At 33.3% G+C, this 27,274-nt stretch overlaps 1 protein-coding gene across 2 annotated transcripts in view; it reads right to left on the reverse strand.

The window, feature by feature from the left end:
• The window catches only part of LOC124363446, a 53,144-nt gene that overhangs the window by 15,752 nt on the left and 10,118 nt on the right, over positions 1-27,274 (reverse strand). For both annotated transcript variants that reach the window (XM_046818697.1, XM_046818701.1), the window contains exons 3-11: positions 20,704-20,798; positions 16,465-16,610; positions 15,292-15,491; positions 12,524-12,687; positions 10,382-10,530; positions 7,039-7,326; positions 5,363-5,536; positions 2,295-2,425; positions 82-328 (exon numbers count right to left, since the gene is read on the reverse strand). In XM_046818697.1, the coding sequence (XP_046674653.1) occupies positions 82-328; positions 2,295-2,425; positions 5,363-5,536; positions 7,039-7,326; positions 10,382-10,530; positions 12,524-12,687; positions 15,292-15,491; positions 16,465-16,610; positions 20,704-20,752 (1,548 nt within the window). In that variant the 5' untranslated portion in view covers positions 20,753-20,798. The remainder of the gene's footprint in view (positions 1-81; positions 329-2,294; positions 2,426-5,362; positions 5,537-7,038; positions 7,327-10,381; positions 10,531-12,523; positions 12,688-15,291; positions 15,492-16,464; positions 16,611-20,703; positions 20,799-27,274) is intronic.

A 27,274-nucleotide genomic window follows, 5' to 3' on the forward strand; every position in this document is an offset into this window, starting at 1 on the left:
TCAGAGATTATGTAACTTTTGTAGTTATAAGGCTATAAAAATTATAAATGAGCAAACAAAAATTAATATGAAAATATTTACCCTCTCCAAGTCTTGGCGTAACTGGACGAACATCCTCATCTTGTCGAGGTCCGCTTGCTCCTGTTGCTTGGTCAGCAAGTCTACATCCTCAGAGCGTGGAGCTAGCAGTGGCTTATTGTACGCTGCACGACGCTTGAGCACCCAGTAGCTGTAGATACACACCACACCTTCCGCGTCCACCTCGCAGTGATGACTCACATCTCCAGGGCTCACATGTTTTTGAAACTCTGCTTCTATCTCCTGAAGCCTTTTGGAACATATCAGTAATGGCATTAGATGGATCTATAGGCTACATCATTCTATTTTGAAACATCCACATAAAGTTTAACTAATAATACTGGAATCAGAACCACATATTTCTTTTTTATGCAATCATGACACTATCTTTCTATTCTCCAGCTTATATTACTACCAGAAAAAGTTCAAATAGTTAATGAGATGAAATGAGTATGGAATGGTCATGTTATATGTGCTTGTTACAATCCAAAGTTCTGATCATATGCTGTACCTTATAATCTGTATTGAGTAATGCAAAAATTCCCAAATTCCTCATGCGCTATTACAAAATATTCCTTAAAAAATTGTTAACCACTTCCAGAACAGACAAAGTTGTTTCTTGCATCCTTTTCTCAATTGCCAGCATTAAGAATTACTTGGTGCACACTGATCTTCCTAAAATCTTACTGTCTCTTATTCTTGCTATCATCATGACAGAGTTGGTCGCAATTAGCTAAAATGGCAATTCTATCTCAACCAATTCACAGCAGCATTCGAAATACACTGGTTACCCACTAATTGCTACACTATTCTCTGAACAGTATGGAAAATACTTTACTGGCAACTATATCCTAACAACCTCAAGGCAGTTAAGTCTTATTAGATTCATGACAAAATGGGAATACGTCTTTACCTTCCTTCCAATAAACCATCTCTTGCCAGAATTAGGTGGAACTGGAAATATACAAGCTTAACCAGCAACTATATCTCACCAGGCACATTAAGAAGTATAGCACAGTAGACACTACTAGAGGAATACACCTGTTTCTTTTTAAACCTATTAAAACACACACACAAATTACATTGGTTTTACCATTAATCTCCTCTCACCAGCCTGAAGGCTGGATTTTAAAAACACCCATATTACCTTAACACATCTTCCAGTCATAAGATACACTGACTATATCAGCAAACCTATCTCATCAGCCTGCAAGCTGATTCAAAAATAAATAGGTTTGTCCAGCTACTCATGTAACAGTAATCTTACAAAATGTGCAATAATTCAGTACAGGTTAACTAGAAATCAAAACAAGCTTGATTAAAATTTTCAATTCCAGTTTGGATGAGTTTTGAGAATTTTTATAACACAGATTCATTCTGTATGTTTTCAGACATGACATAAGTTCACAGATCCTGCACAAAACCTGAGGAATTATTATCTTGAATACACATTTCAAAATGTTCTTGTTCATGCATACATTACAGACAAATCATATTTTGGAGTTTCACATTAAGTTGTGTTATTTTAAAAAGCAAATATGATTACCTACAAAACAGTAAAAGCAATAAACAGTCGACAAATATCTGATTATAGAACAACTATGACCTTTTTATAGTAAAGGAATTTGACAGTGGTGGTACAGTTTTTATTATTACTAATTTTATTTATTCATAACTTGGAAATTAAACTATACAATACTGTGTAGACCTATTATTGGTCAATATATCAATGATGTAAACACAGTTTAAACTTTAATTTAAAATTTTGAGGAAGAATGGCTTATTTTTCAAATAGCTGTTTGTGAGTCTGTCTCCCAATAAGCAATACATAAACAATAAGCTCCCCACAAAATTTTGAATATAGAAATTTTCTATTCTAGAATCCAGAAACTGGAACTTATATTTTGAGTTATTTTTAACTTCCTATCCTGCTAACAAAACAAAACATTGATGAGAAATAAAGCATGCAATTCAAGCCTCCTTTGTAATATACATTGGGCCATTGCCAACTGCACAATATTTATTTTAGTACTCAGTTGCAGATTAGATTTTATTCTAAAGACATTGAGATGTGGCATTACAGAATTAAGGCTTAAAATTTTATTTAATAAAAATTAAGATATACTATTTGTGTGCAATATCTTTCAATTCAAGCAAAGTATCAGTTGGCACTAAAAGAAGTAATTTAATTAATGGCTGAAAGAAAGATAACTTACTTGGCTGCTCTCGCCTGATTCTTCTCTTCCGACGTCATGTCTTTCCTTTTCTTCTTTTTACACTCATCCTCCTCAGATCCAGAACCACTCTTGTCCTTCTTACTCGTCACACTATGCTTCTGACAATAAGACTGCAACACAACACATTTTGAATAATAATTATAACTCAATGTTCTTACATTATAATCTGAATACTCCTTCAAATCGTACCAGTAGACCACTGTCTGATATGTCCTACAATTGTCTATCTAATATACCACTAAAGGAAAACTGGTGCACACACTGGAATACAATTTGAGACACAATTTTGTTCACAGTTGTTGTTTACTTGAGTGTCCATATGAAGAACAAGTTTAAACTGAAACCAGTCATAATGAAGATTTCGGTCTGTGGTATGAACCAATCCCAAATCCTGCCTAAGTTATAAGGGATGTGGAGCCACTGAACTGTTTCATTACAGTAAAAGATTGGCTGCAGCTGTCTGGATAGTCAATGTAGAGCTGTTTCTTATTGTGTACATGTTTGTTCTAGGTGATGTATATTACCTTTCTGTCTCCTCAGTTCAGATTAATGACAACACTTGCACCATCTTCGACAGTTATGTGTGTGGTTTACTATGTCACCACTATTTTGTGCTGCTACAGTTTACCCTATTATATAATGTAAGTATTAAGAGCTGTATATATTGTAATTACTGTTTGTGATTTTTCATTGTTCATTGTTTATCCAGTACAAAATCAATAAGAAAGTGAGAAGCTGTGAATAGATCACAAGTTAATTGCGCATGCTTGGATACTTTATTTCGTCTAAAATTTATTGTTTTCAGTCAAAGTTTAGAAAAATAATATGTATATACAATAAATTTTACTACATATCGGGGAACAACATTTTCTGGTTTTGCTGCAGCAAACTTGTTAAGTTGGAATTTTTTGTTGTTTACCTGCTAATTACACTTCGAGACTATTCGCTGTAAAACAGGTTGGTTTTACTTTACTGAAAACAAGTGAAAAAGTCAAGAATCAAGCCGATCAAGCCAGTGTATTATCTCACCAAATATAACCAGATAAGACTGGTTCAACAAAAAGAGCATGCAAGTGTAACACTATGAAAACAGTCATACAAACACAATAAACAGCTAGCATAGTATTTTCAAATTATGCTTTTTAACAGCAAAAATTTAATTCACTTGGTAACTGCTATACATTGTTCATGGTTTCCAAGTTACATTTTTGGGCAATACCATAACTCTTTTGGTATTCGTTTAGTGTTCAGCTAAATAATTTATAACTCTAAAAATAAATATAATGAGATGATTTTTTTATTGTGGCTTTGCACATTTTTCAGTTGCTAATCACTCATTTTCAGTTGCTAATGAAAAACACAATGAAATAAGCATAATAAAATGCACTCTCATGCAAACTAATGTTTTTTTCTACCTTTTTATGAAGTTAGCTGATGTAGAACAGTGTATAAGTTAAATATTTTACTTCAAAATTAACAAAAAATTTAAAATAAAATAAAACAAGATACAGTAACTTGTACTTCAGACGCAACAAAGTAAATCATGACTGATTCCATTTGATTGTCAAGAATATCACTTGTTCTACAAGGATCATCCATTCTGAAGTATTATAATCAACAGTGTATGATAAAACTTTGCTCAATTTGAATAAAAAAAGCATTTGAACAAAGAATAAAATGATTTGTTTACAAAGAAACTCTGCTGCACAGAGCTTAATGACAAAATCACATCTGGAAAAACCACATTGGCAACTAGAAATAGGATAAAATAAAACCATAGGTCACTAACATTAAAAATAACTCATACGCTTTTGATTTATGATTAATTAAAACTCTTTGATAAGTAATAATACTTTACTGATAAAATATAAATAGACTCTTTGCATATGATCAACTTTGAAAATTCAGGATTAATACCAAAAGGGTTGATTGACATTTTCAGGGTTAAATTATAAACTTAAATAAATTAAAATCTTTATATATATTTTATAACATTGTTCACCATAACCCATGTTATGTTCTATATCACTAAAACAAGGATAACAAATTCTGCAAAATGACTCCTGTACCAGTTCTCTGGGTCATTTAGGAGAACTTTTAGAACAATTTCAGAAATGTCTGTTCTTGTCTTTTTAGTGAATTTTAAGAAACTACATAACCGTATTTCAGGAACAGTTTGAGATAAAAATTTAAAAATTGGTGTTTTTTTAGTCTGAATACTCACTATGATCTAAAGTGTGTTGGTTTGAAATGAAATAGCGTTAGTGTCATTCTACTTAACATGAATAAGGTTTTTTTATAGTATGCAATTATTATTCTAACTTATTAATCTAGTTATCAAGCCTCTGTTAATCCCTTGGAAATTAAGTGATATTCAGAGTTGAAACAGGCAGTCTCCAAATGTTTAAGAATGACAGAAATTGGTTTGATGATAATTTTATTTAAATCAAACTTATGTTAAATACAGCTAAGAGTTCAGAAAATCGGGAATTGACTTTTTAAGATTATAGATCGGATTTTAGATTTAAAATTATGGATTTCACCATCATTAGTTAATACCGCTGTGAAACTGAAAGAGAAATATCATAGATGTGCTGACTCATGTGATTCATTGATAATAGAATAGATAAAACTATTTAAAATGTCATTTAAAGGTGAAATAAATGCAGGTTGAGAACTTCAACCTAACTAATTGAACTTGCTGGTAACAAGAACTGATAACAAGTACTATAAGGAGTGCTACAAGAATGCAGATCCTCTTCTCAAAAATCAATATGTTTATGTTAAACAGTTCAAATTTAAGTACCCTACGTTGTTGAACTATCATGTTATCAAACAGAAAAATGTCATTAAACTAAATTAAATCATCATAGAGTAGTGACATCTTGTAGATATGCAAGTTTTCGAGGAAAGTCTGTAGCCAAACAAACTATCGCTGAGTACTGAACCCAAAGAATTAGGTAACAATTGAGTTTTAGAACTATAAACTATGGTCCATCTAGTGCCATGTAATTAAAAATATTCCTAAAAAATAACTATGCACTTACTCTTAATTTAACTCCGTCATCAGCGTTTTCGTCCTCAATGATGGCCCGCATCTCGAGGCCGTGCTTGAACGCACAGGTGACGTGGTAGGCTGTCTTGCAAGTCTTGACAGAACATTGTATACATGCCCCAACTCGCTCCCGACATAGCACACAGATTAGCGCCCACCGACTTTGCTGGAAGCGAATATAAAAATAGTATACAGTTAATATTGGCTATTAAAATTTTTAAAACATAATATCGTGATCTTGTAAATAACATTTGACTTGCGATTTGTATTTTCTATATTTATGTTCATGCAGTAAAACAATTTTGGTGTTTCTATTGGCGGACAACAGCTGCTTGGCGTTAAACACATGATTGTTACTTTTGTTTACCAGTTTTATTGTGTAGTTGTAATAAATGTCCACAATAAGAATAGTAGAAATAATTTTATAATCTATTAAATGAAAGTAGAAGTTAGAGGATATAGCTTTGTTCTTAAGATGCAGCCATTTTCCTGAACCTCTGCAAATCAGTTTAATACTTGAGCACTTATTCCATAGTTTTATGCATCAACCAATCTAACAGCCAAACTCTTATATAAAAAAACTCATATAAAAAAACTAATGTTCTAATGAGAAATTATAAAATTAATATGAATATGTTTAGTTCAGATTGTTTGTAATAAAACATATGAAATGTACTTTTTCTATTCTTTAAAACAAGTTCTAAAAAATATTGCTCATAATAAAACTTTCAATATACATCAACAATTATTACTTTTTACATTAAACAAAGAAGAAAATAAGGGAAAACACTAAAAGTGTCTAGCATTCTAAGAAAGCATATAATTAAGAGTCAGCACTAAACATTTTACAATACATAGGTATTCTTAGATTACTTTTTGTGCTATCAGGCTGTCTCCAAAGGATTAATACTTCGAAAACCGGGTTTGGTAATAATTTATTTAATTCAAACATAAGCTAAAAACACCATTAGGACTCAAAATTCAAAAATAAATGTTTTAAGATTTACAAAAATTAGATACAAAATTTAAGATTTGACCATCAACTATTTGGAAAAATCTTGATATCTAATTAACTGTGGAGCATTTAGACTTACAGCTACATTAGAAACATATTGTGCATTTGGTAGTTTTGGGCTTTGAACCTACAGGCCAGCAGTGAGGTGCAGATATGACTCAAATTAAATAATTTAATTAAAATAGGATTAAATGAAATAATTACCATTTTAAAGTTTAATCTGTTAATTTTAGATTTTTTTTTTAAAGCACTTACAGTAGCCTCTCTCTTAGCCGGGTACCTCATGACTGGAAGACTGACTGCATAACAATTTGGCTAGTTAAATTGATGTGCTCTAACGAAAACTCTATACAAACTAAACAAATTCAAGACTGTACTAGAATAAAGCAAAAAAAATTCAGGTCATAACATGTCCATATGAATCATAGTTTTTAGTTGAAACAGAAAAATTTTAGGCTTTCTGCCAGAGCTTGACCGGTTAAAACACTGTGTTTTTTAAAGTGTGGCCAGTTAATAGGAAGGTAAATGTAACCCCAATAATATACATAACTTCAACTGTTGGAAATAATTTCTAAAATATGAACTTTTTCAACAGACAATAAACAAAGGACACTAAGAGGAAGTTTCCCATAGTAAAAACCTAACCACCATACCGGTATGCTGGAGATCTTGGTGATGGGTTCCATCCGTTCCACACATCCGATGCTGACTTCTGGTATCCATAGCGCGCAGGACACGTGTGCCCACTTATGGCCTGAGCGCGTGCACTTCATAGCCCCCCCTTTGTTGGGACAGAGCACGCACTCGGGCCTAAGTCCCAGCGCACAGGTCCGGCACAGCCAGGAGCCAGCAGGGATGGCGGTGATGCCGTAGCAAGCCTGGTGCACACAGATGTTGCAGCAGTCGCAAAACACCATCTCATTCCCCTCCTCCGAGTCAGGCTGGTCACATACACAACAGTTGTTACAGGAATATAACATATCACTAATCCTAATCCTATCATCACATATCACTACAATCCTATAAATAAATTTGCAAATCAACCAGGTTAAATTGTGGTACCTGCCACATTGCTAAAGTAGCTGGTATTGCATTAACAAAAATCAGCCCTTTTCTTTCATTTTCAGCATCCTTCATCCTGAAAATTTAAATTACAAAATACTACGCTATCCATTTTTTAATTACCTATTATTTATGTCTGAAATATTTTAACATTTTTTAAAACTATGAAAATGCCATTAATGCAAAATGATATGTACAGAGATTCAAAATCACTAAACTGTACAACTTATGTGATGTTTCAGTTTAATTTAACAAGCTTGTTACAAAAATTAATTAAAAAAACTATTCCTAGCAGAAATTTCATGCAAATTCAATGAAACAAGAGTTAATAATCTTAATAATCCGTTACTCTTTTAGGGTGCAATTACTCAGAAGCTTTGTTACTAATAAAGTTTAATTGCAGTGGGTTGGGTTAGTTGTAGGTAAGGGCATGGGTGCAGAATATGTTCGACTACATTAGCATTGCTTGAAAAAAAATTTCAGTAAACTCATGGAAATCTGAGGAAATTTAAAGACAGCAACATAGATGATAAAAAAAACTATGACAATACATACAAAAATAAAATTTTTAAAACAAAAACACAATCAAGACAAAATATGCCAAATAATCTGCCGGTTTCTGCCCCTAGTTAACAAAAACAGGGACATGCAGATGGCACAGCATGCCTCAACCATTCTGTGTGTCAGTCAGTGCCTGATTTGATTCCTAAGCCGATTTAAGTTAAAATAATATTTAATGTTATTAAAACAACACTTTTACAACATAACTTTATTTTAACAAGGCCTTTCATCAATACCAAAGGTTTTATCGAAATCGTCGTTTTTCACCTGACGATGAAACCTTTGGTTTCGAAAGGCCTCATCCAAAAAGGATGCAATGGATGCATTCAATCTCTATAACCTTTTTTAGTCCTTATCTCATGGGAGCAATCACTCCCTAATCCCCAGGGTTGAAAACTTGCCTAGCTCCTGAACATTAGCTACTGATAAGAGAATTGTAAAAATTAAACTGAGAAAGGGGAGATGAAGTGGATGAAAAATACTACTTCACAATTGTTTTCATTGTATACAATTACATTATGTTTATACATTCATTCTTTTATTTATAATTTTACGTTTTTGTTTTATTGAAAAAAGTATTTCAGAATACAATTGTAACATGAATTGTGGTTATATACAATTGATTTATTGTGGTTATAATTTTTTTTAATATGAATCTTATTTCAATGCAGTTTATTTATCGGTTGTATTCTATTACTTAAATTATTTGACTTTACAGAAAAACATAGCTTCCTTAACTTCTAGTTTTAGTATTAGTATTTCAGTCTCACTTTTTAACTTCAAAATTTTATTGCTATGCCTAACTAACTACAGGCTCTGCCTATATTCCAATAAGGATATAACATTGTAATGGGGAATTTACCACTAAAAAATAGTGATCTAGGAGAATTTTGGCTAGTCAAATATATTCTACATCCCTCGTCAACAGATGCCCCAAAGTGTTATCTAAATAATAATACATATGATGAACATGTGCACGCACACACACTACTAAGTTTCTGAATGGTTGTTGAGAAGTGTGACCATGATTTTTTTAGTTTAACTAAGCCAATAAAAAAAAAAATTTCTTCAGTACGAGCTTTAGTGACATGAGATTATCTTGACATCTATCAATAGTTTACATTGTCCACGAATAATAATGTGTGAGTATAATAAATATGATTTATCCACATTAACAATTCTGTTGTAATCAATTTTGGTATTTTTAGAAAAAAAAATTACAGTTAATAATTAAATAATGTAATTAATAATATAAATAGTAGACATTTAATGCTTCAGTAATTACAAGAAATGTCCAAGAACCCAAAGAAGTAAACAAAACATTTAGCTGAGGCACAACAAATAAAATTTATTACGTAGGGATAAATATTGATCAATTCAAGCAAAGGGAATAGAATTTTTAATCAAGCACAACAAAAACTTTGATTAAGTAACAGATATATTGGATTATAAGAGTAGTGAGGAGAGAGAGATTAACCGGAACAAAGTTTATACACAGAAAATAAAGGGCATAAATGCTTAAGAATATTGTAAAATTACAAATTTCCCGGCCAAGTCTTTAAAAAACCTTGTTGTATTAATTGTTAATGCACTTTGCTTTATACTGCACCACTATCTTATAGTGATTTTTTATACTTCTTATGATTTTGTCTTACAAACCAGTTGTTACTTTGTTCTGTGGTGCTATCTATGAGAAATATATAAAATGTTGTTTATCTTGTTCCATTGACAGAGATTATCTGTTTTTTTACATGTTGTTATATCTTACATAATTATTTGCAATATGCACAACTTGCTATAGTTTACGTTTTGCTTATAACATATTTTCTAAAATTTATCATCTATTTTGTTCTGTTAAGATAATTCTCCAAATCAATATTATTTTTGTTCGAAAAATGCAAATCAAAATTTCTTGAAAAAACTTAAATTTTAATAATATTACCCCCCCCCCCCCGCATAGAGCTATAAACATGCTCAACAATTATGTGGAAGAGTTTTTTGATAATAAACTTTTTAAAACTACGCAAACACGAATAGGTATTCTCTCACAGCTTGATGGTACATATATTCAGGCCAGTATCATCCTGAGCACGTCCCAGTAATTCAATCGAGAAAGGTTCTTACTTCACCCATCAAAGAGCTACAATATCAACTTGTGGACCAAAGGTAATAAGTATTAAAGTTGAAATACTTCAACCTTTTTTATTTCAATAGTTATATAAAATGATTAGTATACAATGTGAGAATAAGAAATGTTCTTGTTAAAACCATAACATATGTTTTTTTATAACTAAAAATTTGTATAGTATCAAATCCACAACCCTCAGCAGGAAAATCTTCAGAAACAATTCAGCAATAGATGGAAAAACTTACCGAGCGACAAACATCACAGATAACGTTCTCGTCAAATTCAATGCCAAGACCTTCTTCTTGTTTGACAATAGTTTGTACCTTATCCCAACAGCGGATCTCAAGTTCCTCTATAACCCTTTCCAATTGGTCCTCTCTGATTGGCTGGAGACCTGCAATATAAAATTGAGTCAGTTTCTTACCTATAGATTCTAGATGTAACAAAGTTTAAAATAATTCAGGTTTGTTTTTATTGGTTTGTTTGAATTTTGAAACCTGGATCTCCGTGACCAGTAAAAACTGTCAATAAATATAATTTAATCTAGATTTAGATTATATAAATATCTAATATGGAATCAGAGAGAAAATGGTAAAGGACCCCAAAACAATTTCTGACCATATGACATTTGTCAACATTGCTAATGAGACCCTTAAGCAAAACAATGTGGTACCTTAACTGTCTTTAGACAGTAAAGATGTTATACGCTTACAAACCATGTCACTACAGCCAACTGCTCTCAAAGAAGTCTAGAAGACTACAAAAATGAACTTTCTTCCATTCTTTCCCACATAAACAAATATTTCTCCCAAGAAACCTTTTCATTTGGTTTGAAAAGTGCCAAGGTATATGCTAAACACAAGGGTGACAAGACAGAAGCCTCAAACTACAAATCAATCTCTTTACTGTCAAACATCTCTAAAGTAATAGAGAGGGTTGCTCTGCTGGAGCATCGTAAGTGGAACAGACTACTAAAAGATAGATAGCATAGTTATATTAGTGAAAGGTCAACTACAACGGCACTTACTGACTTGATTGAGCACATTATAGACCACCTAGAAGCTGAGACACTGTTGTTGATATACCTCTAGATTACAGCAAAGCATTTGATTGCTTGAGAAATGACATAATAAATAAAAAAAATTAATGTCCTTGGAATCCATGGAATGGAGGCTAAATAGTTTAAAGACTACCTCAATGAAAGAAGTCAGGAAATACAAGTAGAGAACACCTTGAAGAAATTGATAAAATCATAGTTAAGTCAGACTCATTTCCTATCCAAAGAGGAGTTCCAAAAGGATCTATACTTGGACCGGTTCTATTTGTGCTTTGTACAAATGAAATGTCATGTCATCTCCACGACTATGCGTACATTGTCCTGTGTGCCGATGACACAGTACTACTCACCAGAAATAAAAGCACAGAAGACCTTGAAATTGCTGCAAATATTCTACTGAATGTACCACCGAGTACTACTCTGTAAATGGCCTCATCATTAATGAATTTAAGACAAAGCAGATTGCTCTGAGAATAAATGGAGCGAAAACTTCAGTTCCCCAATATCTCAGCAACCAACGTAGTGAAGAACTTAGGAGTCATCATCGATAAAAAGCTGTCCTGAGAGGGCCATGTAAAAAAGCTTTGTCAAAAACTGAGCTCAACTATCTTTGTTTTACAGAGGATTAAGACAATAAGCACTTAAGCAGCTAGCAAAACCTCATACACTGTTTGTGTCACACCTGTGGTATGGCATAATGTTTTGACTTATCCTACAAAGAAAGCTGTATGAACAATATCCGGGCTGTGCACATGACACAGCTGTAGACAAGCGTTTAAAGACAGGGATTCTCATTGCACTATCACTCTACATACTGGAGACAATAATGTATATCTCTATTCAAGACCTGCCAAGACACCAAGACAGGCATGTCTACCACACCAGAAATACCACAAACTAACCCCCAAACAAGACAGCACACTACGAGTCAAAGCCAATGTATGCTGGAGCAACACTCCTCAACAACCTGCCAGAAACACTCAAGAGTACCAAACAAACTCTGCTCAAGAAGAAAAACAGTTGTAGAACCTTTTTTGTTATTGTTTCCGGTTATTAAGAAAAAATTGAACCTGTTTTGGGAATTGAACGTATTATTAACTACACAATAATAACTAACCTCAATAAATGAAAACCATAAGAAGTTATATATTCAGCTCAAACTTATTTAATGGTTAAAAAGTAGATTTATACCATAAACAAATTGTTACGAACATAGTAAATCCTTTTAAATGTGCATGAACTGATTCTAAAAAAAATAAACATAATAATAGTCATCAGTCCTAGAGTAATGAGAAAGTTTGGATCACACTGAAACACATGAGATACTTACCCATAGAGGCTCGCTCCCCGTTTACTATCCGAAGCCAAGCAATATCACAGTCGTCTAAATCATAGGAGCAAGCCTTCTCCGCCTTTGCTGGCATGTTTGACAGGTAATGTTCCTCTAGGCGGAAGTTTTCATCTTTAGTGATGCGGATGTATTTGTTCTTCGGTCTAAAACAAATTGACAATGTTATTATACTTAGTTAACCTCATTTGCTTATTAAATTTTCCATTTCAGTATTAGATTAATACATTTATTTGTTACAATAATTAAGTATAAATGTTTAAAAGCTTATTTTGAATAATATTAACATCGGCTGAAATGTGTCAATATATACAATAAATACTACTATTCTTTATATAAGAGTAATAGTAGTTACCCATAACTCTGCATGCAATTTCTGCTAAATAACAGAGATGTCATAAGCATAGCTTTTCTAAATGTCATAACTCTCATAAGGTATATGATGACCATTGGAAGATATTTCCATTTGAATTTCTGTGCAACATTTCCCAATTTGTAATTGAATAGCAAAAAATATTTCAGAAGCACATGAAACATTTTAGGCCAGGGGGAAGAATCCTAATGTCAGAGTTTGTTAGCTCTTCGTGAACCACAAATTTGAAATGTATGAACGAAACCTATTGAATTATACATGACCAATTGTTAATATATATTCTTATGATGTAATATAAAGAAGCCCTATGATAAATTTAAAACAAATATATGACATATTAGAAGAATATATTATTTCAGTGTTTATGTGAAATTTCAACATAATCACATAGTAGCTTTCACATAACAGGATCCAAATATTCTATACAAACACGTCTATAATATTTAAGATAAAGTTAAATCCCTAAAAGAAACATTCGCCTGTTTTGCAGGCTACCCGGGTTACTGTCCTTGGTGGTTCTAACTTAACCACAATAATTTAGGTAAGTCTAATGCAGTCATGTATGTCTAATGACAAGTAATGTTCTTGATTCTGATCTTCTGATCATATGTTAGTTTGGTTATTATGAGAGCTATCCAGAAAGTACCAGAATTTTTGAATGGTGCGGCAGAGGGCACGACTACAGCCATCATCTTGGTGTCGATACACTCTGGCGTTCAGTATGTATCAAACTGTAGTCGAGTTGAGTAATGTATCTCTTTTACTTTTCTCACTGTGAATTATTAAAATGTGTGCTGCATTTGAAAATCTCACCACTTGTGAAGTGTGTTCAGTGATAAGGTTTTTGTTGGCAAAAAAGCATAAACCAATTGAAATCTATCCCCAACTGTGTGAAGTTTACAGAAATAGAATAATGAGAGAAAGCAGAGTAAGGCAGTGGTATACTGACTTTAAGAATGGCTGCACCAATGTTCATGACGAGAGTCGTAGCAGTCAGCCTAGCCTAGTAACTGAAGATTTGATGTCGAAAATAAATCATTGACAAAGTTCGTGAAAATAGCTGTTTCACAATTAATGAACTCTCGCAATATTTCCCAAAATTTTCACGACGTTTACTTCATGAAATTGTTGTAGGAAAGCTTGGATACCACAAATTTTGTGCCAAGTGGGTTTCGAAAATCCTCAAGGAAGATCACAAAAAACAAAAACTTGCTTGCTGCTTTGTTAATTTTCCTTGATGAATATGACAAACAAAGTAACGAACTTCTTGATCGTATTGTTACTGGTGATGAAACATGAATAAAAAGCATGCCAATTGTGAAACATAAATGCAGTCTATGTAATGGGGGCACACACATTCTCCAAAAAAAAAAAAAAAACCAAGAGTATGTCTCCCAACTCTGTCAGCGAGAAAGATTATGGCAACTGTTTTTTGAGATGCTAAGGGTGTGATTCTGGTTGATTTCCTTGAACGAGGATCAACATACAACGCAGAGGTACTGTGAAACATTGCAGAAGCTACGGCGAGCAATACAAAACAAGCTTAAGAGAATATTGATCATCCGCCTTATAGCCCAGATCTGGCAGCAAGCTACTACAACCTCCTTTCAGCAATGAAAACCTGGCTCGCAAGGCAGCACTTCAACCGTTAATCAGTAGTTAAGATCTCAGGTGGCAGATTTCTACAAAGTTGAAATCGAAAAACTTGTGTTACATTATAATAAATGTCTCAATAAGAACAGGGATTACGTTGAAAAATAACCTAAGAGTGTAACTTTTAAATGGATATAATAAAATATTCCTATTTCAGTTTCTTAAGTTTTTTATTAATAAAAATAGAGGTATGGAACTCAGGACGCCTTTCTAGGAAATAGAAGTGAACTTTTTAGTCACTGTTCAACGTTGCCCGTTTCCCCTAAATGGGATTTGGGGTGGGGCTGAAAATTTTTAAATGAAAAGACCCATTAAGTGACACGTCATTTGAAAGGTCTTGATAAAAGAATAACAGTGGAAACTAGAGCTTTCTCTCTCAACCCATTACAAAATGGCAGCTCATTGAAATGAATTAAAAATTAAATGAGGCAAAACATGAACATCCACATTCAGAAGGTAAATTTATCCATCAAAAATTAAACAGAGTGATGGATATAATCTTTTTTAAAATAAAAACTAGGAGTACTTAGCATGATTCTTAATGTAATGTTTAGTATTTTAAGTTTTAATGAATTATATTTACACTGGAAATAAACAATATACACAAGTAACCAACCAATGATGGTTTTCTGAATCTTACACTCAACTAAACATTGTCAATGCATCACGAATCTCTTTAGCTAAAAGAAGTAAACGTTACATATTAGCTGAGACATGTACTCACAGCCGGAAATCATGGAGGCCACGATGGTTGGGGCTGATTACAGTTACAGACGGCCCGGGCAGAGAATCAGGGTTGACCGGCACTTGCACACCGCGCTCCCACTCCTGTTTCCACTGGTCTGAGATGGTCCAGTACTCGTCATTTGACAGAGGCTCGCTGTCCGGCAGTTTCATGGCACTAATAAGGTCCTTTCGAAACAGCTATAACCATATTGGAGAATCACAAACCACTCCCTTCACAATGTCTTAGTTTAATTTATATCAGATACGTATTATATAAGAGGACAAAAACATTTATATTTACATTAACTTAATTGGTTATCTGGATATCTAGAAATGAGAGCAACAGATGGATAGCAATACAAACTTTCCGTGACCAGAGAGAGAAATGAAAAACTACTGGGCCAATACTTATTATTTCAAATGAACATTTAATAATTAAGTTATTTACATGTAATATAACTTATATTATTGTTTTAGAATTTAAAAGTGATTGCCTATTATCATTTTAAATTGGCATAATCTAACTAATATTTTTAGTCAAAAAAGAGAAACGTCTATCAACAAAGAGGTTCTCAGAAATATAAATAATAAGAAAAAAATCATATTAAAATTATTGCACAGTGTGAAAAAAGCTAAAGTGAAGATTGGGAATTAATTTAATCTTCAGGTTTCAAGTTCAGTAGCAAGGTCCACCAAAGAAAATTGATAGAAGTGTTTACATTCAAATAACGACGCAAAAGATTGGCAGACATCATCTTCATCTGCAACTGACAACTTCACAATAGTGTGAACTATGCTAAATAATGATCTTAGTAGATTTTGTTTATTGTCTCACTATGTTCAGCGGATCCGTAAAAGAGGCAAGGGAGTAAAGATGTACATGAATCAAAATCTGATAATTCTATTCATAATAAAACTTACAATATATACTTTATTTTCTTTCATAAAACTAAAGTACAACAAGAGAGTGATAGAATGCTGGGTCACTAAATGTTTTCACAAAAGCCTAGTATCCCTCTGTCCCTTAGGTCAGAGCTTACCCAGATTCTTAGGCTGCACCTATTTTTAAAAAATCTTTAAAGAAAAACAATATGTACAGCCAAAAACTGTACATTATGCTTGACCAAAACTCTATGTATGGTGGTGTTAATTACAAATTTCTGGTACTGACCTCAGCTGGAGCTTCCGTGGCGCTGCGGTTGTAGATGCTAGATATCTTGAGGTCAGTGTTGGGCCTGGGTGTCCATCCGGGATCCATGGAGGACGTCTCCTCTTCCTCCAACGCCGGTGGACGGCCCTTACGCCTCTTTGTAGGGACTGTAAAAACCACACCATCACTCCAACTAATTTGTTACTGAGATCTAGTCTAGTCTAACCTAATAACAACTAAAAGGGAATTCAAAACTTTTCCAAGTTTACTGTGTGTATTGATAAAGATTGGAACCCCCATCTTTACTTTTTGAAGGCAAGACAGCAAGAAATTTTTACTAGTATTACAAGAAAATGTTTAACAATGTAAGATTTACTATTTTTAATTCTTAATTTCTTATTGTTTTAAGATTTTAAGTAGATTTTTACTTTCTTTGAATGAATGCTTTTTCATAAAATGAAATATTATGTTTCATTACAAATAAGTTTTGTCCAAATTCAACATTTTTTATTTTACTACACCTATACTGATGTCAGTGAATCTTGTCTAGTAAAATGGCTATCAACGATGTTCTACGCTTTATTGCCAGTAAAGAGAACCAAAATGCATAGACTTACCTTGTTTAATATGTGAGATAAAGCAATTTTCCTAAATGTGGAGTATGTAATGCATTTATTAAAAGATCCACTTTAAGGACCATAGTAAAAAAGGTTTGTAATAATATTTTAAATTGAAAAATTATTTATTTCTGTAAAGTACTGGTCATCTTGATAGGATATATTACTCATCCAAATATACATATATTTATTATTAGTCAGTAACGTTAAAAATATGAAACACTACACAATGTTACTACAGACACACAAATCCATCACTGAGATCGTCATCAACATGAATAACACTTAAAATCAGATTGTGTAGAAAGGTATCTCCACTGAAAGTAGCCTATTATGAACTATTTATTCATTTTATATATATATATATATATATATATATATATATATATATTAAACTAAATATTCAATAGAAGGTATACAATGTAAATACAGTGTAACACCACCAAAGAATTAACATAAACAATCATCAGCCATCTGCCTGTTGTTTAAATTCATGGCATAGACTACTGAACAACAAAATCATACAGTACATAGCTTTTGTTACAATCTACAGCCAGCAAAGTAAAGAAATCCAAGAGTCCACGCTATATGTCTGCGGTTAAGGGAAAAATCTTGATGTCTCTACAGTACAGACATCTGCACTAAAAGGGATAAAGACTTTTACAATTTTACAGCTACGAATAGGATCGGAAACGGAAAATACTTTTATAATTTGAAAAAATTACGGTCAGATACATCAAAATCAGTAAGCCTCATCCTTCTGATGTGCTTTGTAATACGCAAGTAAGACAACAATAGAACCTCTGGATTAAAAGCTTTGAAAGGTATGTAGTAGCATTGGATATTATAAATGATCTCAGAATTAAGGCTTTACTCCTTAACTTAGCCGAAAATGAAGTTGATATATATTTGACCACTTTCCAGACAAAAGTTGTAATTACTCTGATGCATTAAAAACTTATTGATATTTTCACACCAAAACAAAATATGTATTATGAGATTTTCAAGTTTAGACAAACTTTCTAGTCACCAACTGAATCCTTTACAGAATATTATTCTACGTAACAACTTCTTGCAGAGAACTGCGAGTTCAAAGACATATTACATCTGAAATTGGCTAAAATAAGGCTATGTCAAATATTGTGGAAAAGTTAGCAATAAAACAAATTATATCTCCTGTCCAAAATCAAGATATTTTACAAAATAGCAGTCTGAGTTTAGAAGAAATCACAGGACTGCCTTTACAAACTTCTTTAGTTATTTATATGAAGCTAAAGATAAAGGCAAATGCATCTCTCTAGTAATGATTGATTATTCCCAAGCCTTTGATTAAATCAATCATGAAATTCTTCTGACCAAGATGAACTATTATGGTTTTGATGAGGGTAAGATTTTATGGATAATATCATATCAGCAAGAAAGACAGCTGGTCACAAAATTTGGCAATGAGACATCTCAGCCCATATTCAATTTCTATGGTGTACCTAAAAGTAGTTGCCTCGACCCAATTTTGTTCAACCTGTGCACACACACGTGCACGTGCACACGCCCACATATCAGACTTCCTGCTCTGTGTGTGCAAAGTTGCACTGTCCATTTGTATGCAGATGACTGTCAGCTGGAACTCACTTATGAGCCGGATATGATAGAAATGGCCATCAATCACAACAAAGCTAATCTATACCACTTGTCAACTTGGTCAATCCGAAATGGACTCAGGCAAAATAAGCAAATACACAGTCCTGCATGTTTCTCTGCACAATTAGTTACACACCCTTAATGAGAGTAGAGTGACGTTAGTGCTCGGTGGTGAGAGTTTGGCCATGTACAGGGGATATAGTTAAGATCTTGGTGTCGTTGGATTGTGGCCTCACTTTTTTTGATCGGATTTCTCATGTCACCCAGTGTACGATTAGTAGATTGAAGGGTTTGTGCAGATTCAAAATATGACTGCCGGAGACTGTAAAACTGTAGCTCATGCAGACGTTACTCCTGTTAGTCCTGTACTATTGTCTACCTTCTTATGGGAACAGCATTTCGAGCAACTAGTTTGTGGATAGTGAGCTGTTATTTTATTAGTTTTAGTTAGTATTTAGTATTGACCTGAGTTGATTTTAAAAACAGTTTGCTGAAATATGCTCCTAAATAAAGGCATTTACTATTTATTTAGATTTTGCTCTTATCGTGCATACTTTATTTAGCACTCATATGGAATCATAAAGAACCAATCCAACCCTGACTTTAAATTGACTGATATCTTTGAATTTAGGAGTGTGGAAGTAGTAGTTTAATGATAATCTACTGATTTAGGTAAAATAGGTTTTATTTAATGTTTCACAAAGCAAGGTTCATTATCAAGTGAATGCAGTTAAATAATCAACAAGGAAAAAGAAAACATTTATTCGCAATTGAGAATGGCCTCATAAAACTGGAACATAATGTCCTGCAAAAAAGATAATTTACATTTGTTCTAAGTTGTGATACTTACAACAAAAAGAAATACATTACATCTCTACTTCCGCTTCCGACTGTGGTCTGAACTGTCTATATATTTCTAAGTTCCCCTTCTGGACAATAGATATGTGTTGGTTGATTCAGATGAATAATCTAGGTTTCCTCTAGCAGAGAGTGAAATTAGACTTCAGCAATCAGCACTTTCGAAGTTCTCCAGAAATATTTTGGAATTCCAGACATTTTGAAGTCAGATAACAAACCACCTTTTCAATTAGTATAAAAACTTCCTTTGCCAATGGGAGACAAAATCTAAACATGTCACACCCACCCCACACGCCAGAAGCAAATGGTAACTCCGAGTAGTTCTTCAAAACTATTAAGGGGTTATTCAAGCAGTAGTAGTAGAAAATAAGAATTGGTAAAAGGTCCAATGTCTTCTTAAATAAATACAAAGCAACTCCATTGTCTACACACCTAAGGTATTGCCAGCTTAGATACGCTTTGAACATTCATTTAGTGTAGGGTATCTTCCACTATTTACACCATTTACATCCAAACAGATATTGTTTCTACTGATCAATTTAATAAATCCAAACAAGCTATATATCCGGTTGCTATATAGGGTCACTCTTCCAACTGCCTTTTACAATTTTAACCCAGAAGGCTTTATATAGTTAAAACAGCAGGTCAACAAATTCACACCAGCTTTTAATCTTGTTCTCTATAAGGTAACAGTAACCAACTAATAACCAAGAGAGGGAAAAGAAGGTGATAAGGATTTCCTCATTCTTTAAAATATCATTGTCCCTAATTATGAATTAATTGGGTAAAAATAGTCCTCCAACCTAGAACCTCCCTAAAGAGACAATGGGAAAGTACCTGAAGATGTAACACTAGCACCAAGAACTACTGGCCCTTTCTAGACCTTTTAGAAAAATTAAAATTCCCAGGTTGTTACAAGGGCTTTATTATTAACCCATGAAGGAGAGCTGTAATGTACTGTCTGTATATAATATGTAAAAAATATGATATAATTTAATATTTGAATTATATTTTGGTGATGTTAAATTACTTGTAAACATCTCAAATAGAAATATTAAATAATGTAATCATTTTCATATTTAGACTTTTACTATTTTACAGATATGCAGGTATATTATAGCTTCAAGCACTAATGCATTATCCATACCTGGACAATCATCACTACGATTGACCTGACGTTTGGCTCGATGTGACATTATGATCTGAACTTTAGTTGTGAATCCTCTGCTGCAGCTTTACAGCCTGAAACATAAATACAGAAATGATAGAAGTCTGTCACCAGCACTTAGTATTTAAGCAAAGACAATTAGTTGATATTCTGTACATTTCCTTCTGAAGATTTCTGATGAACAAGACATACGCTCTATGCACAAGAGTTCCATTTTCTTCCATAATGTCTGTTTAATGTGGTTTGACTGCAAGCTGCTAGGCATACAAGCTTTTAGACAGTAACCTATAAAAAGGAAAAAGTAAAGATTACAAGTCCTTACTACCAGTAGTGCATTTGCTTTTTCTGAAGACATACTTTTTACCTTATATTTCACAACTATTTCTTTGCTGAAAAATACATTATAAAAAACTATTAACTAATCTGTATAAAAAATGGCAGCTAATAAATCTGTACTCTTATAAATTTTTGTATGAGAAATAAATAAACGTATTATTATTATTATATAAATTAATTCTTATAAGTATAAAACTATAAAATCGTTTGGTTATCTTCGTTAGGGACTTGTAACCTTTATTTATATGCTTATTTATATTTATTTTGGGTTTAAAATATGCACAAATTTGGGGAAAGAGATGGAAAATGTATTAACATTTTACAAACTCTTAAATATTTATTCCAATGTCAATAGTTATAATTTTGAAGGTTGCCAACAGCATCCTTATAGCTATATACCGAAATCTAAGCCTATCTTAATTCTAAACTGCAAAAATGTTTCTATTTCTAATATGGACAAATAGGTGTTGGATTTTGTTTTTCATTTTCATGTTTAAACGAAAAACATGAAAATACCACAAAGCACTTATTTCTTATGATTGAATTATTTTATAAACCTTAAGTTGGTGCATTGGTCTCAAGATGGCAATTTCATTTAGAATTATTATGAGTTCATCCTTAACCTACAATGACTTGCGTAAGTTTCTTTACTTGTAATTGTTCTACCTATTTTTACAATAACACAAACACATTTAAAGAAGAAATAGTAAAAATATTTCCCTTTCATGAAAATTTAACCCTTCTAGAGTTTGTTATTTTATCCTGTAGTGTCAAGCTATTTTGGAGCTTTGCAAAAGGGATTTTTTAGATTTACTAAAACACAAATAAAAAGCAATGTATATGATGTTAAATCTAGTTTTTTTTAGGAAGAAATGGAAAACAATATGTGAATTTAAAACATTCCATAAAATCTTCTTTTTTATGGACACCAGTACAGAATAGTACGTTCTATAGTTGCATCCAGAATATGAGCATAATTAATAATATCAATTACTGGCTCTTAAATATTTTGTGTTAGCCTTCAAGATAATGTAAGAATAGAATCACCCCATCACGACAACACATCTACAAAGTAAATAAACGCACAAAATGCTGTGGTTTATCACAACGTATTTGTAAACTTATGTTCATGGACTAACAACAACATTACATAAGGCTCCTTATACACATTGAACTATTTGGTTTAACAGTTTGAATCATCTGACTGATCGTCACATGTGTGGGAAAGTCGTTCAGGTAAACAGTTTATCAGAGAACTGACGGGATTTACTGCCGTTGTCCAACCAATCCCGCTCTGACGACAAAAACTTATGTGTGTGGTTAATTTGGTCAGCTGGCCGTCTGTAGACTGGCGACTGTAGAGCTGCGTTTGGATGCAACCGTGATATCAAAATATAACATAACTTTTTTTTTTTTTTAATATAAAAATCAATTGTAATCTGATGACCAATCAATCGGAACGTGGGTGTGAAGAGCAATCGTTCATAGACCAAGGGAGGCCTCAGCCATGATACAAGTGGTAAGCGGTGGGCGTTAGATCGAGCGGCAATTTAAAGTTTAATGTTTGAACATATGGGGAACATTAACACTGGCCAAGACAGACGTGAGCGACAGAGCGGCAGAACGCTGATCTGCCGCCAATTCTAGACATTAAATATTTCTTCTGCCGCTCAGCCCATAGCTCATTCTGTCATTGCTGTAAAACATGTCGGAAGCAACCCTATCTTGGCATTACTTGATGTACCTTACCCATACAAATATATATTTATATAATTTCAATAAAGATTGAAAAAGTACTTGCTCGCTAGGGCTCGAACCCGGATCTCTCACTTGCTGTACGAGCATGCTACAACTTCACCACAAAGCACTTATTTTTTATGATTGAATTATTTTATAAACCTTAAGTTGGTGCATAATAATTAAGTATTTGTAAAACACAAATATAACCCTAGTAAGAAAGGTTCAAAAGACAACAAACTGTGTGCAATGTCAGACTGGGCTGCCAACTGCTTCTCAGCTGACAGAAGCTTAGTTTTAAACCATTAGACCTTTTGTACTTTTTTTAAATTTTTTCTAGATTGGATATTTCCAAATACCACATAATATTAAAGATGATTGATTACTGGTTATACAAGAAATATAAACAAAATATCCTAAAATAGATAGTGGCAAAGATTTATTGTTGTGACACTCAAATGGTTAACCATAATTATTGACTTTCAAAATATATCAACAATAAGAATTCAAACCATTTTAAATTCAGTTTTTAATCAGCTCTTGCTGAAAAGTTACTTATTGTCCCATAGAAAAACGATTCATCAGGTTCATCTTGTTAAAGAAAACCCTTAACACGAGATCACTCGTGCTGTTAGTTTGCACCTAACACTGGTAAACTATTACTAATCACAATTACTATTTTTCTTGCTCCTTAGTCTACGTCTCGTGTAAGTGTCTGTGAGCATGTTTTCACATGTAAAAAGTACATTCCGTGTGGTGGGAATTATTGGGGAGGAGGGAAGTGTGGTCCTGCATGCCCTGTTAGTACCAATAACCATGTGAGTAACAGCGTCCTGTTTTATTAGCTGCTGCCTAACAACACGAGTAACCATGTCCTTGTATTTTGTGTGTTGAACTTTGGTTGTCTTTTAGAATTTATTTTAATATTGTTATTTAGATAATATTTTTGCCTTAACTACATGAAATTTACAACTGATATTTTTAAATAAACAATGAGGACACATTCTAGGTTGGTTGGAAGAAAAGAATGATTTATTGCATGTTGACAGGTCATATTTAGATGCATAACTGAAATTGAGGACCAAGCAAATGTCTGTCTAAAACACTTGCAATACCCCACGAGACAAGGCATTCATTTGTTGCCGAATTTCGTGCTTTCCCTTCGCAAGAAGCCAAAGGTATTGTGGGAACACCTGTGATTCCAGCAAAACCTCCAGAAGCAGGACCAGAAACTCGATGTTTACACTGACATGTCCAGAAAAACAGGTTTACACAGGCTAAGTGTGCAGCTCCAGAAAATCCTCGAGATGGAGAGTAAATTTTAATAATCAGCTTGGTGGAAGGTAATCAAAGACTGTACATGTTTATGTAAATGAACAATTTAATAATAGTATATTGAATACAAACACAAGAAGGCACTTGGCTCAATATATTTTCATGATTAATTTAATAATATCAAATATTTTGTACTAACAAAATTTTTTTATATTTTTCAATATTTAATAATAATGTACTGAACACGGTTTTAAATGTAATTATGTATAATAAATAGCAGACGATTACTGTACAATCTGCTTTTGTTCATGTTTTATTCTACCAATGTTAGATCCAACCTAACATGAGAGAAATGGTGATACTCTTAAGCATACAAATGATCCCAGGTTAACACAGAAAATTATGAATAACTATAAAAGCTACTATTGGAATTTCTTTGTTAAATTAAAGTGACTGGTGATTTAAAATGTTCATTTCTTACACAATAAGTGTGAAGCAGAGATACCATTTTCATTTACCTATAATACCAAAAAATATGTACAAATTTTAAAAGATGCTAAAGTTAGTGTCTGGCCAAGCTTATCTCTATCAAACTATCCATTGGAAAAGATCACTTATGATAAGGATAAAGAAAAAAAATACAGATTAACATCATCAGAACCAAACACAACAGATTTCACTTTATGTAATGTATTTTCTTTTCACTAGGTTCTTATGAGAGCTAATTAGCTTCCGGTGATGTATCATTTTAAACATGAGGAAAATTTTAAAAAATGAGTTGTAAATAGGAATTAATTTGAAATCCGTAAGTTTTTCTATATAAACTTAGATTTTTAGTATCTCAATGCTAATGAATACAAACATAATGATTATCTGTTAATACAAATTATTTATGATTTATATTCAATTTAGTTTCTTATGGGGGAAACTATGCTGAATATAAATAAAAACAATTTGTATTAACAAAATGTAATTGATTATTGACAATTCATTAGAATCGAGATATTAAAATATATGTTTCTATAGTGACAGATTTATGGATTTAAGACAAATCCCTATTTATAACCCAGTTTTAAACTTAAGCCCTATATTAAAATTGGAGCCTCAGATGTGTGGCTGGCAGCTTACTAGTGTTCCCTCTTAAGGAATTACACTATAACTTACTCAAAAATCTTATATTTTTCCTAATAATGTGATGTATTTTGTAATGCAATTAAAAATACTTCTCCATGAAAATAAACCAATAAAGCACATACGAGGTCCAATCAAAAAGTATCCTACCTTTTGGTGCAACGTAAAACTGAAGTTACCTGAAAAAAGCTGGCGTTAATTTTCTTCAAAATAAGCACCCTGAGAAGCAACACAACGATTCCAGCGACGTTTCCACTTCTGGAAGCAGTCTTGAAAATCACTTTTCGGCATCGCCATGAGATCAGCCGTCGTTTTTTTCATAATTGCTTCTCGACTTTCAAATCTGGTGCCTTTCAATGGTTTTTTGAGGTGGGGGAAGAGCCAAAAATCGCATGGAGCCATATCTGGAGAGTACGGAGACTGAGGAACTTGCGGAGTGCCGTGTTTCGCCAAAAAAAGTTTGAATGAGCTGGGAAGAATGAGCTGGCGCATTGTCGTGGTGTAGCCGCCAATTTTGAGACGCCCACAAGTCAGGTCTTTTGCGGCGAATCGCATATCGGAGACGACGTTGGACACTTAAATAGTACTGTGCATTCACAGTTTGACCCTCAGGGGCATATTCATGGTGCACAACTCCACGGTGGTCGAAAAAAACAGTAAGCATCACTTTGACATTGCTTCGAACTTGCCTTGCTTTTTTTGGCCGAGGATCCTGGGGAGACTGCCATTGTGATGACTGAAATTTGGTCTCAGGGTCATATCCATAGACCCAACTTTCGTCTCCAGTTATTATCGATGTCAAAAAGTCCGCATCATCCTCACAACATTGCAGCATGTCCTCGGCAACATCCAATCGCCGTTGCTTCTGCTCGTCTGTCAGCAATTTTGGCACAAATTTTGCGGCTACCCGGCGCAATCCCAAGTCATCCGTTAAAATTGCTTCAGCTGATCCGAAACTGACATCTAACTCAGTACTTACTTCCTCCACAGTCATTCGACGATTTTCACAGATCAAAACTTTTGCTTTCTCGATGATTTCCGGAGTTCGACTTGTTTTTGGTCGGCCCGAACGCGCGTCACTTTCTGCCGAGGTTCGACCACTTTTGAAACGGTTATACCACTCTTTAATCTGCGTAACACTCATTGCCTCATTTTCGAATGCTAGCTGAATTTTCCGAATGGTCTCACTTTGTTTTTCTCCGAGTTTCACGCAAAATTTAATGCAATAACGTTGTTCCACTTTTTCCGTCATCTTCACAGTTAGAGAAAACCGATACGCGCACTTGACTTATCAGTACATACTGACCCGTCTCCGGCGAACCAGTCGGGGGATCAAGATAAGACTTTGTACCTTTCCTTATCATAGTAGGAACTATTGTCGCAACAAATCTTATCTCATTATTGGCAGCAGAAGCCGCGATACACGACGAGGTCGGATACTTTTTGATTGGACCTCGTATAGAAGGAAATTCTGCTATTTCAAAAAAAAAAAAACAAAATAAACAAAAGATCGCCCTGATACTCGTAACCAATTATTGATTTTTAAGGCAGAATGCACTAGAAACTTCTCTGATAAAAAGCACTTTCAGTTTGCGTGGGAAACTTTTCCCAGCACCTCAGAAATTCTAAAGACACCCTTTTGAGATTTCATATTTAAACAATTTTCCGAGGGAGGGCTCAGCATTCCCTTCTTCTTCAGGGGTATGTATTCAATACAAGAACAATTTTAATATGTCAAGACTCAACAATTTACATTCAAGATTAATTGTGAAAACCATACATATAATACCAGAGATAAGGATGAAATAATAATGCCTGACATAATTTTAAATACTATCCAAAAAACTTCTTATGCTGGGATAACATTAAGGTATTTAAATCATTGCTAAAAGATAACTTAATTCAAAAGGCTTTTTATTCATTAGAAGAATTTTTTTTTATATCATATTATTATTTATACAGTGGTTGAAAAAACGGATGGATTTAAATAGCATAGTATAAATGGATGGAAGCTGTCAGTGACCACTGAGAGATGCTATTTTGTAGTTTAAAATGTCCAGTGTTTTTAGTA

Source organism: Homalodisca vitripennis, chromosome 1 (assembly GCF_021130785.1).
Source record: "Homalodisca vitripennis isolate AUS2020 chromosome 1, UT_GWSS_2.1, whole genome shotgun sequence".
NCBI classification, from domain to species: Eukaryota; Metazoa; Arthropoda; class Insecta; order Hemiptera; family Cicadellidae; genus Homalodisca; species Homalodisca vitripennis.